The sequence below is a fragment of the Bombus bifarius genome, unplaced genomic scaffold (genome assembly GCF_011952205.1).
Source record: "Bombus bifarius isolate JDL3187 unplaced genomic scaffold, Bbif_JDL3187 scf7180000007978, whole genome shotgun sequence".
Classification (NCBI taxonomy): domain Eukaryota; kingdom Metazoa; phylum Arthropoda; class Insecta; order Hymenoptera; family Apidae; genus Bombus; species Bombus bifarius.
Window position 1 is genome coordinate 5384193 of NW_022884363.1, and position 20830 is coordinate 5405022.

The 20830-nt window shown below is 42.4% G+C and overlaps 1 protein-coding gene across 6 annotated transcripts in view; it reads right to left on the reverse strand.

Moving 5' to 3' along the window:
- The window catches only part of LOC117204583, a 305110-nt gene that overhangs the window by 119780 nt on the left and 164500 nt on the right, over positions 1-20830 (reverse strand). For all 6 annotated transcript variants that reach the window (XM_033442133.1, XM_033442131.1, XM_033442132.1 and 3 more), the window contains exons 4-6: positions 18916-19116; positions 17518-18493; positions 3193-3282 (exon numbers count right to left, since the gene is read on the reverse strand). In XM_033442133.1, the coding sequence (XP_033298024.1) occupies positions 3193-3282; positions 17518-18493; positions 18916-19116 (1267 nt within the window). The remainder of the gene's footprint in view (positions 1-3192; positions 3283-17517; positions 18494-18915; positions 19117-20830) is intronic.

The window sequence follows — 20830 nt, forward strand, 5'->3', positions numbered from 1 at the left end:
CTAGATCTATGCGAAGACTAATCTCATGATTAATACAAAATATCTAGAACTGGAGCATGTATCAATTAATCGAGTATTCAATTACGATATACAATTAATCAAACTTTTCACTCATCAATTTTAATGTTTTACTCGTCCTACAATAATACAAGAAGAATTGTATGGTATATTTTCAATGATGCTGGAATACGTTCAACTATACAGCTGTCTTTGTTACCAAAAATAGACACGAATGTAGATATTCCTAGTTTATAGCTGCGTCTAACGATCGGATGTAATAACAGTCAGGCAAGGCATATAATGGGATAATGGGGAAGATAATGGCATGTAACCGAGCGATAATTTTTGCACGAGAACGAGGAAGCGTGCGAATCCTGTCGTAGGATGACAAATAAGTCGTGCGAAATCCGTGCACGCAGGAAATGCTCGCGTTTAATTAACTGAGAAGACTCGATTAAAGAAAAACAGATACCTGCGAATGATGAGCTACCGAGAGAATATAAAGGGATCGGAGTTGAGATTTTTAGCAAAAAACACTCGTAATTGACATAAAGTTGATTAATTGTACAATTATTCGGGTAGCAACAAAGAACAAAGGCGTGTTTTCACAGAGGGTTGAGAAATAAGTGCGTGATCTATTGTACCGACAGACTATTTACATTGCCTTAACGGGAAATTCGCAGATAATTTAAGAGTACTATGAGCATTCTTTAATCGTGATAATTTAAGAACAATGGAATACAAGAATATCTTAATTCAAGGTTAAGTATCAAAGAAACGTATCCCGGAGTCCAAAATTCATGAATTCCATGTCTTTAAGTCTTCCATAGGTAGAAGATTTATGATCACTGTTCTTAAAAATATGGAGAGATTCATCTTATAATTTGCTGCATGATACTTCATATCTGCGAATAGACTACAGAACAGATGCGTGAAGAGTAGTCAATTTAATTTAGTGACTAAAAGGCGTAAAATCGCTTTTCCTTTCACTCGTTCACGGATTTTTGGGCCACCTTGTCTTTTACTTTCTACGCTAACGGCGACAGTGTAATTGTTCGTGCGTTTAAAAAATTCACCACCGGTTGAATACGTAGCTTCGTTTTTACTGCAGCATGCGCAGACCGATTAATAACACGGTAAAACGTTGCTGCGAACGATGGAAGATTACAGGCCTAGGATTCCCAACGATCAGAAAACAAACTAGCAAACAACTGTTTCTCCGATATGAGTCACGTCATGCTGTACACACAATATACTTTGAAAAACTAATATAGCGAAGGATTTTGTTTTACAAATGCAACGAGCATTCGGTTCTCAATGAAATTTCTCGGCTCGTACGAAGAAACACGAGACTCGTTCTCAGAAGGGACACAGAAACCGTTTCACGGGCGTTTCGTTAAAATTGAATTCCACAGTGACTTCCGCTTTGTGTTCTCTTCTGTCTCCCTCTCTGTCTTGAGACGACGAGTGTACCTTTTTCATTTTGTTTGCCGTTTAACACGCGCGTCGATGAAAACGGCCATGGAACGAGGAGACACAATCGGTTGCGGAATTACAGGTTTCGCCGACGAGAAACAGGAAACGCTTTTACATAGAAAGAAGAGACAAAATGGCGAAGGAGGCATCTACAAAGAGAAAGCGGATGCTCGAATGAAGCAAAAGAAAAAGAAAAAAAGGAAGCATCGCTGTGATATTTTCAGTAAAAGACGATGGAACGATGAGAGAAGAGAGATTCGATCCGCGGGACGTTTAATAAAGATCACGAGAAAGTACAGTTACACTGTTTTCTTTTCGAATTAGTCGCATTAGCAGACGATTCCTACGATTCTCTACTCTTTAACAACGAGATATTGGAAACGTACCGTGGAGAACGTTGGAGCGAGGGAACACCGGAATGCGAGGAAATTATGCGTTCCAAAAGAGGAAGGCAATGGATGCGCACACGTGAAATGGTTCGGAATCGTTGCACGCGTGGAAAGTCAAGTATCGAAATCGAGAGCGCGCATAAACGAGTAGAGAATGATTTTTAAACCTAAACGAAAGGATGGACGCTTTCGTGTGCGATTACTTCGAACGTTCGTCGACGATTTCATGCAATTAGGAGATCATAGTTAGCCCCAATATTCAACTTATATTCTAACTTTCGAAGCTAGAAGATACTTGAATTACACAAAATGAAAAATACACCGCACCCTCCCTCTTTTCCTACCCGAATTACCCTCATAAATTAAAAAGGAACCTGTCAAGATCCCCTGAAAGAATGAAACACTCATCACCCTCGTATCTGATCCTCTTTAAAAACCCCCTCTTCATAAAAAGACGATCCTTCCCTCGCAAACGACGCAACGAAGCGTCCCACCCCAAGTAAGTCAACTTCCTCTCGAAAAGCCAGCGTATATCTGGCCTCTCTGCTCCGACCCACATATTTCCTTCGCCACACAATGCCGTCCTTTCAGGAAACCCTGCACGGACACCTTTATTCCCTGGTCGGTTAATCGTTGACAAAGTACCGCCGCGGGAATACAGTTAGACTTCCGCGAGAGAGCCTCGAGGAAAGGACAAACAGGACGCGCAAAGAAAGGAAGAACGTGCCGTAGAAAGAGGAAAAGAGGGGAAAAAAGAAAGGGAAGGACGTGGTAACGCGGCGATAAGCAACGGAGAGAAGCGTCCTCAAGCACGTAAATAGACACGGTTGCCGAGGATGCGGAGGCGTGTGAACCGGGCTTTACGGGCCCACGTGGCGGTGGGTGTGCCCTGGCTTCCGCATACTCCTTCGCGGTCAACGCGAGTTATCTTCTCGCGAAGACAGCGTGTCGCGAGCCTCGCTTAATGGAAATTTTAATGACCAAGCCGGCCAGGAATTTGTGTTAGAATTATGGAGAGTTTGAAAGACAGAAGGCGATGCTTGTTTATGAGTCGAAATAGTAATTTGGGGCAAACGTGGGATGTATGTGGTGTGTTTAAGAACATTAATGACAAGGATGTAATTCTTTAGTAGTTGTTTGATAGTAATTGTTTTATAATTTACTTTTCGGTAATTGTGTCTGCGAAGAATCCTAATTAGATTCTTCCCATATATTTTTCTCTTTTTTTTTTTTTTGTTATTCGGCAGTCAAAGGATATTGAAATTAATTTGAAGAATTAATAAAAAAAAAGAAAAGGAAAAAGTAAGAATAAATCTGTAAGACTTACCAGGAAGCGTGAGGCCGCACGTGAGAACATGTTCGGGTATGTCGTGAATGGTCCTGGGCGCTACCACGTCGTCCACTCTCTTTTTCGTTCCTGAAACAGGAGACAACAGGGATCTCGTTACTCCCGCATCCTTTACGAATCCGATCTCCCAAGGCTCGCGTTTGTATCTCAATCGACGAATGGAATCGTACACCAGCAGATTTTGGTAATTTGATATAATGCTACATATACGGGAGGTTTTGCGTAAAGTGTCTCTTCTGGTGACAGTTGCACAAATATGACCACGATCCATCCGTGAAAGGATATCGAATAACTTTCTCAACCCCGATTCAAAAACCGGAGGAAGTGTTTCAGCCATGCGCTGCTCCCAATGCCAACTGACCTATCGCAAAACTCGTACGAACACCACTGATTCGTTTCGCGTGCCCAGGCTCGTATACCTTCGCCTGTCTGCCTGACAAATTCGTACAAATTGGAGGACAGGGGCGAAAATTGTCGCACCGGAGGTTCTACGGTTTCACTTTTGCTTCGAACCTTGGAATTTAAGTAGTGACGTAATATTAAATTATTAATTGTTACATAATACTTTCTCTCTCGCGCAAATGTTTATAACTGTTGATATATTGGGTTGCCAACTAAGTGATTGCAGATTTTGTCATTAGGTGATCTTGACAAAATCCGCAATCACTTAGTTGCCAATCCAATAGTCGGTATTCGATGATAGAACGTTAAGTTAATTAATTATTAAATTTTTTCCCCCGTCAAACAAATTTAATCGTTTTGAAGAATCAGATAAATATCTCTAAAAATGACTTCTAGCATGCACTGTCGTAGGAGGTCCTTGGATTCGAAATCCGTAGATCCAGAATTCAGAAATTATTAGCGTCCCAAACGCAAATGCCGGAAACTTAGATTTATAGTGCCATACATCACGCACAAACTTCTCCATTTTGCAACGAATAACGCTTCCATTTAAGGACATGTGCCACACTTACGCGTAATTTCCACTGCAAGTGCTTGCTAATTTGACCTCGAGCCTGCGCTAATCTCACCTTTTAACCCGCAGGTGTCATCTTCGACTGGCGATCGAACGATCGAAGGTGAACGTCTCGATACGCGTACCTTTTCACCTTCGAATGATCGTTCCACCAATCGGGATGCACTTTCTATCGCGCGACGTGGACAAATTAATTGCAGGCAATTAAGACGACCGCGCCGCGGCCACGGTTTATGGTTTATTGTGGCTCGCTCCGCGGCTAAACATCATGCTGCAAAAATCCCCTACGAAAGTACCGCTACGCCGCGCGGCGAGATTCGAATCGCGGAATAGGAACGCGCCGCGCCAGCCGAACCAAACGAACATCGTGTCGATGATTTAAGCATCGTGAAATTGTTTATGGACCGGCGAATTACTATTGAATTTCGATGCCGGTATTTTATTGTGCTTTCGTGATCATGCAGCCGATAAATTCGTTTTGGAAGGGCAAGGTGCTGATCTTTCGTTATCTATCGGATATTCGATTCGAGAATTTTTAGATGAGTCCTGGAGAAATTGTGGAGTAAATTAGATGTGATTTTTTTCTTAGTTAATTCCTTGCCTGTATATTTGAATACAGATTCTGTGTTTTCTGAATGTTTCTGGTGTTAGGAAGAGATACGGATCTATGTAATTACGTATTTGCTTTTAATGTCTTTGCGTCGATGTAAATTGCGACACCGAGACATTGATTGCGCATTTTATTAATGCAGGATATTTGTATACGTAGATAGTCTTGGTTTACATAACGGGATAAAAACAGAAATTCTAAAAGCCTTTCTACTAAATTTTTCATTAGTCTCAGTCATAAGCTTAATCGATAAAAATTCAAGTTGCGAGAAGAATCAAATTTTACATGTTACAAGTTAGCTGTCTACAATGTTAAAGAGCTCTTTTCTTTGAAAATCCCACGATATAAAGACGCAGAGGACAAAGATGTAACCAAGACCTAAGATTCCTCAATATCAAATCAATTCTACACTTCCTGTGAGTCTTTTAATCTCACGTTTCGTACGATTGCGAAACGACCACGCAAATTTCAACGGTCAAACACTTTATGCGGAGGCGTTAATTGCGCGATAACGAGGCCGTACAGTTTCGCAAGACAATGAAGCCACTGCATCATAGTTATGAGAGAGCTTGAACTAGGGCTCGTGAACAAAGAGGGCAAACATCGACGATAAGGGGTGAAGGAATCGCTTCTTTTATCACTGGCTTATCACTGTCGTTTTCATGGAACTCGTCGATCATTATTACTAACTGTCTCGTGAAATCGGCTCTTTTTTCTCCTGTTTATCTCCCTTCTTATGGAAAGAATCAGGGAGTGGACTGATGAATGAGCGGAAAGATCGGTGAAAAATGAAAGATTAGAGAAAAATATAAAAGTAAAAAGAGTGGAAAAAAGTAGAAGAACATCCGAGGATGATGGTTATTATTATTACTGCGAACTTACGCAAATCCGTTCATTTGTACATTTTTCGATTTTTCAATTTTCTACAATAAATTAAGTTTGAAGAAGAGAATGACAGAACAGAATGGGAAGACCGAAAATATAAATTGATGCAAATCTCCATTGAATTGTCAGAAGAATATTAAATTGGACAATTGAAATCTGTAGAATTTACGCAGCTCTTCGGATATCAAAAACACGTCGATGAATCCTTTCGCTCAGCCTCAGAGTAACGCAGAAGCAACGTGAAACGATCAAGATCGTAAAACTGAAAGTCGCGAAACGATGGAAAAATTGGCAAGCTCGTAAGACGATCGAGGATGAAAGTGAAATAGAAAACAAGCCCGGGAAAAGAGAAAGGGCGAGAAAACCAGGTGCACGCGATTTCGATGATCGAGACTGTTGAACGCGATACGAACGTCATTTCTTTCACGTCGATCCGACTTGTCGTTGATTAGCGGCTGCTTCAACGTCTTAATTTATTCCGAGACACCGATCGTCCGTTGCTCGTTTGAACAAACGAACATCGCTGTTTCTCACTCTGAAATCGCATTAAGACATGTTTGCAATTTGCAATTGGAGAGTTTCATAATGATTGTAGTTAAAAGTGTTGAGCGAACGATTGTCGAGAAGATGCGGAGGGTCTTTGATTGTACTTACATAAGAAAACTTCCGCGAAGAGTGTCTAGTAGATGGTACACCATTAAGGTACAAAGAAAAACACTAATTCAAAGTCTTAATTTGTGCTGCTTCTGTTACGAAATGTCGTTAATTAGAATAAAATCTTGTAACCCTCCACGTTAATACACGTACATTCTGAGTCTCTCGGAAGCCAAAGAAGATCAACTTCGCTTGTTAATTCCTTAATTTCATTGCATAAGTATACGATTAATGTTCAATTGTCAAGAAGCAAATGACTTCCATAAGTTTACATATCGCAAGAGATGGCATAAGTAATTATCACATTCCAACATCATCGCTACAATTTTTCAAAACTTCTTACAATAATTGACGATTTCTAACGACAATTTGCACGCCTACATCCGATTTTAATCTTCGTTCGTATACACTTGGTACCAAGTTATCGAGCTATTAGTTGCTACTAATCTAATTACCATCCACAGCGAGTACTCGTTCTGGACGTATGCAAAGTGCGCTCGAGTCGAGCGGATTCACGGTGTCCGCTTGGCAGTCAGCGTCAAGATTTCTAATTTCCAATGCACACACGCACGCAGAAGGCAGATCTGAGAGACCTGGCATCGCGTGGGTCAACGATCGTTCGGTTTTCCGAATGATCGTACAAGCTGTGCCAATTGCGCGGCGTCACGCAAAGGAAACAGCTGATGCGCTTGCTTACGACGCCAGCTTCGCTCCCCGTAATACAGAACGGTTTCAAGGGAGGTTTCTTGCGGAGAAACAGGCCTGGAACACGCGATACTCTCTATTTTAAGATGATATTTTATGGTCAACCGGTGCTCCGAGTTTGACTTTCAACCAGGATCAGTCAATTGTTCTAAAAACTGGACTATTGATCAATTTTTCTATATCTAATATTCTGGGTTTGTAATTTAAAATATTTCAAATATTCTTCATAAAATTGCTTCTGTATTCTTCTGTATTCTTCGTATTCCGAAGGGATTATTACTATTACCTCACAATTCCGACATTTTAATTTCCAAATATTCCAGATATAAACGTTTTAAATTAAATGTCTCCCAAGGAAAGTAGTTTTTATAGTCTCACTTTTAAAAGAATTTTATTGTCACTTTTGGTATTCTAATTTAAATAATCTTCAAACATTCGCAAATATTCTAAGCTTAGATATTTGAATACTTTTCTTATCCTTTCTGTATCCATGTCAGGAAATAGAAACTGAATTTGTCATTACCTGCCTAAGACTAGTATTATATACGGCTATAGAATTAGTTTAGCAACGGTAGTAAAAATCGTTTCTCAACATGGGGCGAATTAGCCATCGTGACGAAGGGAATCAGGAAGTTCAGGCTCGATGCATGCGGATGAGCTTCGCGTAGCCGTGCTTCCTCCTCCTGGATCTGGCCGGGATCATTGACATAATGATCTGAATGGAAGGGTGGGGGAGGACAAGGGAGGGAAAGGGGAATGCACGGGGGACGATCGAGGTCGCTGATACGCAATCGGATGCTGCTGCATACGGTGTCGCGGATGCAGCAGCTGCTGCTGCTCTGTTCATAGAAACAAGACCGAAGCCTGATTCCGGAGGAAGCCTTTATCGACTTCGTGCTGCGGTGCCGTGCTTCTTGAAACGCGAAGAACAGCTGAATTCGTCTGTTCTCAAAGATGAGTTGATCGAGATGACGACGAAAACAGTCATATATAGAATATTTAAAAAGTATTTCAATCAAAGATGATCACTGACAACGAATTCGGAAATCTGTCAAAATCGTAGTTTCTGCTCCTTTCTTTAATTTCTCTTTTCAATCTCGCTAAAGTTTATGGAAAATTCCATAAGGAGATAAATTCATATACTATGTATTAGGTATATTGCAAAATACATAAATTTTAGCATATTTTTATATTGAATAAAGACAAAATAAGAATCGAAAACATTCAAGGATACAAAGAAAGAAATCGTACAATTTACACGGTGCCTAACCTTTTCCAGAATTGCGCAGAGTAGAAGTTCCCAATTTTCTCCATTACATATTCCACTAATCTCACGTTAAAAAAATTCACAAATAGCGACAATTCAACTAATTAAACATCACTTAAAATTTCCATCGAATAATCAAAGTTCCACTTAACCTTTAACAACAGCATGCTCGAATCTTGCTACAACTTCACCAACAAGTCGTACAGAATTGATTCTTCGCTCTAATTGTAACCATACTTTTTACCGCTGTCCCATAAACATGTAGCAAGCGTTGGAAATAACAGTGAACGTGTTCACAGGGAAATACGCTGACAACGAGGACGAAAGAGGCCCGGCAACGACGGGGATTCTTTGGTTTTTACAGACGGAGCGTAACGATCAGGTGGACCTAATCGCTTCATTTCACGGCACTTTGTCCGTCGAGCTACCGGTTCGCCTCAGCGTCGGGTCAATCAGGGCCAAGATTGGTCGGAGGAACGAAACGACTTCGTTCCGCGTGCCGTGGCCACCAGTCGAATTTAGGTTAATGCACGTTAATGCATCAAACCTGGAACCGGTTTTTCACGGGTGTCGTTCTTCAACCCGTCGATCCGAGGTGCGTCCCGTTTCGTTGCAGTCATTTGTAGTCGTTACGTATTAATCACGCGTGACTGTTGTTCGCGGTGAACGGGTTCGGTCCGCAATTTCGTACGCCTTGATTCGACGACAATGGATCGGCCGAAAGAGCGGATCGATTGAAAGGTTGCGTTAATTTCGGATTGTAGCCATCCAGTTCGCTTTTTCTCTCGTTCGGAATTTACAGTTTTACAAGCGCCGATCGAATGTTCGGAATGTTTCAATTAGAATTGCAAAATTAATTTAAAATCGAATTTGATTTTTTCGGTTTGTTGAAGTGTTTTTTGTGTCATGAACATCGTAGACATATAACGTGAAAATAAACAAAATCGATGTACCGTAAGTACAGCAGTTTCTCTGAACTCTAAGGCTACGGTGGGTAACTTTCATCGGATGAACAAGAAAGCAATATATCATAGACAATTTCCTGAAAAAGACACCGACGATTGAAACGAAACTAACCGATGGTTTTCCCAAAGAGAATAGCACGCAACGCGTTCGACCACGGTGAATATTTGCGAAGGAGATTTTTGAGATTCCGCCGCGCCGCTTTACGGGCCGGCCGTGCCGCGGAATAATTTGCGTCGATTAAACGCGAAACGTGGCGGCGAGAAACGGCCACTTAAGCCGCGCTGCTTTCCCGATATAACATTACCGCAAATAACTTGTTTCGTGCAAATGCGCGCGAGAGAGAGCCTAACGACGACGATGAAAAATCTGGGTACGTTGGCAAAGTGAACGTCGGTAAAGTGGACGTTTTCCACAACTAGAGCAGAAATTGTTGCTCTCGAGCATTACGTCCACTATCGATACTACCGTGCCAGTTTTATTTCGTTATCTTATTTACAATGTAGTCTTATAGGTAATGCGTACAAACTATTTGCACATTTTTTACCAACTGTCGTATCGGCTGCTATTTTACACTTTTGAGTACTCAATGCGCTATAAAACAACGAAACTATTTAACAAGGTATACTTTAAACGTGAAATTGTTTCCTTTCAATTAATTCAATTGCTTCGTCGTAAAATAAACCAGAAAGCTACGCAAACGAATGGTTAAACATGTGAAATCCTGAGCAATTTCGCCCTCGTTACGTCGATTTCCTTCTCAAGTTTCTATTCCTGATAAACGGAAGAAAACTGAGAATATAGGTTAACGTATCGCAGTTTAGTGAACGAATTTCAATCGTCAACGCGGTAAGTTGGTAAGTGTACACGAAATTGACTGGCACGCGTACGTTTCTACGAAACTGCGCTCATTAGCATAAGATGATCGCTACGATTGACTCGTAACCGAAGGTTGATTGGATCTGCTCTCTTTACGGCCCATCGCATCGTTTGCAACTTAAACGCTTCCATTCGCGATTCATATTCCTCTTCGTGGCCTCGCTCCCTTTAAAGAACGACGTCTCTCGGCTGCAGGTCTACAGAGATATGCGGTTCCGATACTTAACACGTTGCCCACCGATCTACTTGTTCCTCTTAACCACGCGTTGCAATCATTTAACGCGGACATAATATATGGGTTTAGATACGTTTCTGATATTTATATTAATAACGTGGAGTTTCAAATGAAATATAGCGCTGACAGATATTTTATGGAAGTTATGAATGAAGCTCAGATACCTGAAGGCCACGAGTGAAAAATGTAATAAGCCATATCTCAACCAATTTAAGAAAGTATCGAGTTATGCAACACATTTTTACTTTCGTGCATTTTGTACATGTCATGTAAGATAATCGTTATTTTAATATTTAAAGCTATTTGCATATTTTATGAGTGCTTAAATTTAAAAGCGTAATTACATGTCGACTGCGAAGAATGCATGGTAATCCAATGCGTATAATTAATCTCAATTCACGTATTTAGCAACGTATTCGATTGATGATATAGAAGTTTGTTAAAGTACGAAATTTGATACCAAAATCCACTAAAAGTTCCTAGTATCGACATATAAAGGAACACGAGGAAACACGAGAAGAAAACAAATTTAAATGCTCAGAGAGAAAGAGATTCACTAGGACAGAGATGGAAGAACCCGTGCAACAAGAAACATCCACATATCAGATGCAAATTGAAGAAACGAAATACCAAACACAGGGCATTCGATCAACACCCAGTACCCTATATCATTACACTCCACTCAACTCAAACTACCGTCTCCTTTTTTTCCCTCCATAATCCGGGTCTATCGGCGATGTAATATCCATCCACGTCACGTTACAGCGCATTCTAACAGACCAGTGACCTCAGTCGTGGCGAAACACGAAGTTCTCCACACGCGAGACCGACGATTCGCGTCACGAGCGTTTATTCCGGGCCGGCAGGCTTCGTTACGGCCGATTTCAGCCCGCAAATAGAATTTGCACGCGAAACGATTCGGCAATTACGCGGGCACGTCGTACGTAGCCAGGTCGTTCGGTATTCAAGGAACGTAGAGTCACGCGTGAGCTGCCGAGAACCTGGAAGCCAGAGCACGGTACCTTCTTCTAAAAGATCATTTCCAGTTTCCATTTGTGAGCGTAACCACTTCCGCCAGCATCCAGTCGCGCCAGATTTCAGTAACTTCGAATGGGAAACGAAGGCAGATAATGGCGATCGGCGAGGATTGTCGACGGATAAATCGGTCAGGTTCAAGGAAGTGCACGTTAACGTGACTGTCGATCGATACACTGCTCTAGAAATTCTGATACACGGTTTAGGTATGACAGTACCCGTTAGCACAATGATGAATCGTGTTGCAGAATCGTGAATTGTAGGTTGGGTATTTGAAGAAAACAGTTGCGACGTGTGTTAATGGAATTCGATGCTGGAATTTTGACGAAGAGCATTTTCTTCTTTTGACTCGTTTTAAATTACCGCGCGCTATCTACTACGATATTGTTAAAACATTTGCAAACCAGAAAAAGCCACAAACGAATAACATTACGTGAAAAGTATTTAAAGACTGGTTCCCTACACGATTCTTACGAAGTATAAAATATTAAATACTAATAATATAAATAATTCAAGTTTTTTTCCGCGTTTTTATACTATACGCAATTTCTCGAATGTACACCCTAATTGTATTTCAACTGCAAAGCGTATAACAAGCTACCGTACATTCCTTCCACACGCGTAAACGAAGTGTGTAATCCAATAGAAACGCTAGAGCTCACAATGCACCGCATAAAGTGCGTAGCGAGTAATCGACAGCAGCCTCTATTGATTTTTCATTTCCTAAGGCAATTGAATTATCCATCAGCAAGACAATTGGATTAATTCAGGCTTTTGATTCCCTCGCTTCCAACAATTGAGTTAGATGGCTTGATTCCGCACGCTATTTGCTCGGTCCGTGCAGGCGTATTAAGTATCCGGGCGCATTAAGGACAAAGGCGCATCTCTATAGAACGACGTCGTTCCACGGTTTGTTTCGCGACCGTTGGCCAACCTACGATGACCGATCGAAACGTGAGATAAGCGCAAAATTCGTCCCGTTGGAACGAAAACCGTTGTCGAGCCCCGACTCTCAACCAAGCGAATAAATACCTTCGAATTACACGGGCCATTACTTTATGAGTTTATTTGCCAGCGACCGCGAATCCCATAGGACGATACGCGCGTAGAACAACGGGGCGGAAGGCCATTACGAGCTTCCTCCAATTAGGAGAGAAACCCTTTGGCTCGATCGAGTTACTGGCCATTTCGAGGACTCGTTTTCAAACAGTCGCAACGATGGATGAATCCACTCAGGAGTGGACAACACAGACTCGTGTGAATTGCAATTCCTCCGGACATGATACTTGATCCGCCTCGTTTTTTGTCGATATTGGGCGTGGAACGATGGATGCGTATATTTGCGTGTTATAGGATGACACTACCGGTAATCAAGAATATTTCTTTGTACGTATGAGTCGCGTAACGTGAGTCTACCGTATTGTTAGGTGGTTGGATAGTTACGTAGATTTAAGTACTATATTTAATCCTGGGATGCTGCATTAGAAAATGTAATAACATTTTCCAATTATGTAACATTCATAGGTTTTTCTGATTATTATTTCTCTTTAATCTGCCTTCTATTTCAGGGGACAACATTTTTGTTTCTTCGTACAAGAACTCCACCAGGAACTGCGCAATCGATTTCCCCTGCGTCAGCAGCGTCGATTAAGAAATCACAGTGTCTATGCCGTGTGTTTACTACCTGTACCCGCGATGTTTCCCGCTGAAGCCATTATTCTTCCCATCGTACCGAAAGGTCGCTTTCCATCAAGCATAGAAACAAAAAACGATGATCGTAACGTGACTACGGACACTATTCGATCGCTCATCGACGTGGAATTGCGCGATAGAACGCAGTCTTGTCTCGATGTATCGTTTGGTCCTGCGGAGAGATAAGGCTGCCAATGCAAGATGTTGTATCGCTATGTCATCGTCGCTGCGTTTCTCTATGGAAAGGGCAAGGAACGCCTGTCTTGTGTTTGCCAGTAACCGAACAAGGGGAACAACGTCCTCCACCTGGACACCGTGTGCCGTTTAGCGAACCATGAAGCCCGAGAGCTTCTGTGAATGGTGGACGGCTACTATGCATACAGTGGCTCACGAAGATATTTGAACACTTACCATAGAAAACTTGTACGTATGTACGTATGTATGTATTGTACGTGTACAGGATACTAACAACGATTCTTCCATATTTCTTTCAAACGTAAGAATTCTTTTTAACGGTAATTTACAGAAACGACTGAGTCGAAAATTGAAAAATTGCTGTAGCAAAATTGAACGCTACATTTATCTATCTCCATAGTTACAGTAAATATACAGGTGTAACATCAGAGAATTAACTTAAACGTATATATCGAGAAACACCTGCAATTATAACTCCATCGCATAACACAGGCTGCTATCAACCGATCGATGAATAATACCAACTCCCATTAATGTGCACGATTACCACGAGAAAGCAGCAATTATCAAGTTCAATCGCTTCAATGGTTGAAACAAGTAAATTATCTATCGATCGAACATGCAAACAGAATGAAATCTCTTCGTCTAAAAGAGCTTCGAGAAAGAAAGAAAGGTGCGTCCGCGGCCGAAAGCAGCACTCGATCGGCGAACCATGAAACGTAGACACTATTTTATCGTGGCGTTTAACACGGTCCATTATGTACCGCGTAGAGAGCAGGCGGACAGAGGTGAACAGCCTCCGTTGTGGTAGCCGCTTGATTCCCCGCTTAAACAGATATGATTGAGGACCGCCATAGAGACGATCAATGAGCTACTAAGTATAGTCAGCCGGTGGAGGCAAACGTTCAATCAGGCCGCGCGCGCTACACGGCCTCCTACATCGAGACACTTTAATTCGATCGAACCGCCAGCTGTGTACGTGTACAATGTGTACAATAGCTCGGGAAAGTATTTCGATGCTTTTGTAGTCTTTTGTGAATATATTATTGTATCTAAAGTTTCGATCAACTTTGAGAATAGAAGTTGCAAAGTACATATGTAGCACAAGTATATTCCGGAGAGATCACAAAAGTACTTAACCAGCCAATTATTCATTATCCATTATATCAATAAGTCTTATCATTCAGTGAATTCATATTTAATACCTGGATATTCATGCTGTTTACTAACTTTGTATTAAATATGATACATGTGTGTGCAAATACTTCCGCGAGCCAATGTACCTCCGAATTTTCATTGAAACGAGACTAAGATAAGGTCCCAAGCTTGCAGTAACCGGAGGACCAGCAAGTTTCGAGATTTCGTGATGAGAATCGTGGGCGGTTTGTTCGCTCTTGAACATTTACGTCCTTAAGCGAGGACGAATCGCGCGCGAACGAGTGAACCGCGGCGATCGCGAATGCAAGAGAAGCCGTACGGCACAATGGGCCGCGCACTAATGAAACGCGACGGCCAGCGCGAAGTCATGTCCAATCTTATGGCGTTAGATGGACAAACCGCGTCACAGCTTCTTCCACGATGACAGTGCGACTGACATTCGAACGGCTTGAGACCGGTTTCCGTGTCGTGACGTCTCGGCTTTAAAAGACGTTCCTCTTCGACACTCTGCGCGGCCATTTTTGGCCACTCATTTGGATTGTGTTCTGGATGTACTGTGACGTGAATTGTAGGAAAATGCATTTTTGTAATTTATATTGTGTATGATCCTGAATCTGACTGATTAAAAGGCGACATTAGTGGAAAAGAAAAAACTGGAAAAATTAGCACGTTATTAACAGAAACTTTAGAGTTTCGCCATGAGTAGATAGAACGTCCGATGATTATCGTCGCGATTCAGTATCACGCGGTCGTTCGAAAAGCACGCTACTGTATTTATTTGAACTCGAAGAAGTGCAACAATCGAGAAGTTTCACCGAATCCAAGACCACTAAAATCGACTGATCTTATCTACTTTCTCAAAATCTCATCGTACGCAATAGCCAAGTTACGAGTACAGATTACAGATTATCCAAATTGCAATTATATTTACTAACTAAAGACCGATGTACCCTAACCAACAAGACTACTATTGATCAATCGCAATAAAACAACGTTTCAACTGAAATGCTTCGCGAACAATTACGTCCGAATCCAAGCGATGCCAGGAATCCCTTTCATCGTCCCGGGCTGCGACGTGAAGGAATTAAAGGTAGAAACCTCGCTCGATTCCCGTTCACCTACGCGAGTCAGCCATGTTACGTAACCTCGTTGCACGAGAGGAGACAAATACCATAAGTCAGCGTTAGCGCGGCGCAAACACACCGCTAATGGTAAACGGTACTGGTGGGTGGCGCACAGAATTCGGCGCTTTGCAAACCTGTCGGCGGCGGTACCAAAGGACACCGGAAGACGCGAGACGCGATGCGTGGGAGGACACGCGAAAAGAGATCGGCCGAGTCATGAAACTTCACGAGAAGATCCACTCGGGAACGCCTTTTATTTCCTCGACGAAAGATTGGCTGACAATTTGCGAGTTCGATGGAATGGTCCGATGGAATGCTCATCCTTTGTTGGTGAGGTTGGGTTTCTGTGGATCGTTGATTGGGTTTATGGGAATTTATGACACCTGGAAGGAGCTTAGGAGTTGTGGTAGCAGCGAAGTTATAATCCTCTATTGATAGTTGGTTTGGATTAAATTCAATTACCTATTGAAGATTATTGGGATTATTAAATCGATTATTGAATCGATACACAGTCCTATATTAAATCATAGAAATATTTCATTGTAAAAGACGAAAGACGTGACTTATTACGTTTTCTCCTGTGGTCTTCTTCTAAGAAGGATGTACGTAAGTAGATGAGATCAGAAATATTATTGTACGAATGAAACTTGTCCTAGAAGCGGCGCATAATAGCCCAGGATTCACCATTCATTCGGTGTCAAGTATTCTAACTTAAAGGACAACTTGAACCGCAAAAGGTTACAAGTGTCAAGAATAAAAGCATATACATTCGTTCCCTGACAGCGAGATGCAAGTTCAAGTATTATTCTTGCGTCATTGCTTTAAATAAACCTCGCGAGTCTCGACATCGAATCGAAAGATACGAGCAACCATACATAATAACTAATGTCCATTCCTCGAGGCAAGGAAATTAATCTCGTTCGTTAGGACTAGAATCGGTGCGATGTGGAAATTGTTTCGCGTAACACACTTCGAAATTTTGCAGTCGCTCGTGCCATCAGAAAATCTGTAATCAGAGGCGAACTCTCGAAACTCAAGCGCGACGCCTTGCGACGCGTTTCGTATCGCTGATACGTGTTTATCTTCGAGCCCAAAGAGAAACGCTGGCTCATCCGCCATTGCTCGCTCAGAATCCAAACGATAAACCTCGAGCGAAGATTTTCTCGAGCAGGACAATCGAGAAACGTCTCGCGTCCTCGACGTCAGATTTTTTCTCGTAAATTGCTAGTGAGAATCGAGCCAATGTGGAAGCTCTTCAATGGCCGGCGTGACGTGAAGTAGCCACTTTACAGCCGAACGCCGCCCACGTGCCGCTTCCGACAGAATTTCAAGTTCATCGAGGGCCTCGATAAATCATAAGAACAGGTCTGTATAAAGTTGTCGCGATACTCGACTCGTGGGCGCCGTGAACTTTTCGCGAAACGCGAATCCGATACTTTGTACGCTAGGGAACCGCCGTAGGACGATAAAGTCGATGGAAATATGCGCGGAGACTTTGACGCGCAGAAGAAGAGGTGGAGTGACATATGCAATTTAGGTTTCGTACACACAAAATTGAATGGAATATTAAGATCGTAATTCGTATCATCTACTTTATGTTTCGAGTATTTATCATTCTTCTCCTTTGTGTTTCTTTTTGCAAGTTAAAATTGGGCCAATTGAAATAGAAAGACCAGCTGCTAACGAGATGTAACGAAATAACGTCACAACTTCAACATCATCGTGCGCATAACAGTAATAAAACGACCACCCTGTTCGCGATTCATTACTGAATTAAGCGACCATTTCAGTGCCCTTAATTAAATACCATCGCAGCTCGTTAGTTACGCTTAACCTAGAAGACACTCACTCGAGTCTATCTATAACATCCAAGTGTACATTCGTTCTCTCTACTTTTTAACTCAACATAGAAAAACGTTCACTCACCGAATCCCATCCGAACTTCTTCCTCGTCGTCGCTGTCGATATGTTTAATCCCGGCGATCTCGAAGCTCCTCGTCGACTGTTCCTTCCTCTTTATCAATGACGAACAATCGCAAGTATCATCTCCGTTTCCACAGCTGCAATCATCTCCAGCGCACCTACACCCCAGTAGAGGGTCATCCGTGTCTATATTCCTGCACGCTGGGCAAGGGAACGTTAAATCATCCAGCGAAACCCTTTCGATCTTCCTCTCTACAGAGACCAGAAGATTTCCAATAAACGTGGGCAACTCGTCGTCACCAACGTCATCCACGTTTCGGTGGTTCTGCAGCCTGTTTTCCACGTCTCCAGCGATATTTCCATCTTGCTTCTGCTCGAGGACAGCCTGATCCAGTCGCAGGGGGGTCTTCAAGTGATCGGGAGCCAGCGCTTTGCTCCTGGTCTCGCACCTGGCGGTCTCCTTCCACTTCTCCATGGTCATCGACGAGACGACTTTGGCGCATCTCTTCACTTTAGCGCGACTCTCGTCGCTGGAAAGACTAGACGAGTGGTTCAAGCTGGCCCGCGTCGACGTCCCGTTCGATTCAGCGGCCTCCAACTCCGCCTTCCATGTGCCCACGCTCGACGTCGACCTGGACTTCATGACCGCGTGACCGCTGTCCACCTCAGAGTCGACGTCGCGATTATCGTTCGAACTTTTGCACTCGAGCCGATCTATCGATCGAGTCTCCTCGCGGCGATGCTCGAACGCGTAGCCCTGCTCGCGCGTCCTCGAGCGAACCTCCTCGCGCGAACGTCGCCTGGGCCGCATGCTCTTCACGGTACTCGACGATTGCGGCCCAGCCAGGCTGCTGCTCGCCGCACCGGTGCTCCCCTGCCCCTTTCGAGACACCTCCCGCCAGTCCATGAACTTCTCCTCGCGGTCCCAACCGAGGAACCCTGGAGCCCTCATCGACGTCGTTCGCCAAACTACTGCGATCTGCGTAGAAGAGGGTTGATATATGCATTTGACGTACATACGACACAGGATCGGTTGCGTGATGGTGAAAATCAAATGAGAAGTGGAAAAAGATGTAGGATAGATTGGTGAAAGTTATAGGGAGGCTGAGCTACGTCAGTGGGGAGACACTATATTCGAATGTAGATTAGTTTGTTGGCTATACTAGGCGTTTCATTTTAATTCATTCATGAGATTATCTTCGTAACTATTTGTTCTTCGACGATATGTTTCACGTGGAAACGTGCTCCACGTTGCTCTGTATCAATGGGGACACAAACTTTATGCACAAATAACTTTATGAGGGGAACAAATCTTATATACAAATCTAGTAAGATTATACGAGTACGCGAGCAATTTGCGGCGGATAGGAATGAAAAAGACGACAGAGAAACGTGACTCACCTCGACGGTATTTCGCTCGTCGGTTTCACCAGCGGCAACTTCGCCGCTCCCCGAGGTGGTTGCAACTGCAGCTGCGCTGCGTATGCAGAGGTAACATTCCCCGAGACGTAGTGCGGAGGCTTCGAGCTCTCCTAGCTGCAGGACGAGGCCACGTCTGCCCAACGTCAGAGGCCAGCCTTCCGGTACCACCGACTCGTTTCCCTGCAACGGAATCATACTTATTATTATGCTAATTCGCAACTCAAGGTTATTCAAGGTTATATGAAACGATATAACAATATAGAACGAAATTCTGAGGAGACTTCGGGAGATAAACTAATATCTAATATTAATAGCAGAATCGAAAGGAGCAATAAGGAAAAATATATTTTCATCGTCAAAATTTCATGTTAGATTGCTTCTCTTTTACTTTTGCTTTCTTTCTTTCGCGTGCATTTCATTTATGTTAAACAGTTTCTGCTTATAAATAAATAAATAAAGTAAGTACTTCGTTCCGACCGATAAATTATACTGCACATACATTTCTACATTTTCTCTTAACCTGTAGCAAAAGGATTTAAGATTTATCTCGGTATTACTAGCCATTTTATTTAAAGGAAGGCAGTAATACTCGACTAGAGAAATAATTACGACTTTCGATATGCTTAAACAAACTATTCGGCAAACCCACGCGACAGTTCCGATAAATTACCGCAGCGATATTTATTTCCCCTATAATTTGTGGAAACATAAAACACCCACAAACGCGTTCCAATTACCTCAACACACGAGGGGAGAGAAGGCCCATATTGGTTTACGATGCACGCAAACACGCAAAACAGTGATTCTCGGTCCCCTCGGTTTCCCACATCAATTGGATCGCCCCGTGGTCGCGTTAGAGGGGCGATGAAAAGGGCCCCGGACAATCGGGACGATTAATTAAAAGCCGGAAGCTTCGTGGCTAATGAAATTCCTCTAAATAAGTTATACGAGAAAGGGAGGGTAATTGCAAAGCCAAGCCTCCGCGAGAGAGAACGTTAATCACCGGTGATTAGAGGGTAATCAACGCGGATATGCCCAAAATTGAGCAGACGTGCGCTGCTAGTCGCGTCATACCTGTCCCACGGTTTAACCCGTTTCTGTCAGAGGAGAATACGAATGGAGTTTCATTGGACTCCGATTGCATTTGTGAACTGGAGAAACAGAATGAAACGTAATGTCCATTTTCTGAGATAATTATACAAGTAAAAAATAACGATTTTATGTTTTGATATTCTGGTATAGCTGAGACCAGCTGCTCTCTAACGAGGCTTTTAGGAATCTTGGCGAAACTCTGAATTTTTTGTGCGATATAAATGATGACTTTTGTGACAGATAAAGACTTAATCTGACAGCGATTGAATTTTTACTCGATTGAGATATAAAGCGTTTCATAACACGAACTCGCACTTGATAATTTAAATATGTGAAAAATTTGGATGGTTACATCGAGGTACAAGGTAATCTCGTGGAGCTCCTTACTTAAGAACAGAGTTATTGAGACACAGAAACATTCGTAAAGCTGAAAACGAGGTCAGACAGAACAAGTATTCACGTAAGCGCGTTTCGTTATTTCCTTATTGAGACTCGCTCTTAAGGACTTTCCAGTAATAGGCATCGTCACGGCTGTAATTGCTTAATAAAACCTGCTCTACCTGTTTTCGTATCAATAACAAACAGTCTTTTACAAGCCGATTATTACGAGAAAAAATATGAAAGATATTCATGAAACTCTACGCAACAAATATTGCAATGATATCGTCGCGATTTTATGTAAATTACTAAATATTTTGTTGTTAGGGTAGATATTAAGAATATGATAGAATCGAGTGAAAAAATTCCAAGAACGAGTAGAATCCTTGTCTCGACCAGAAGACTCTCTTTGTCAGAAACGGTG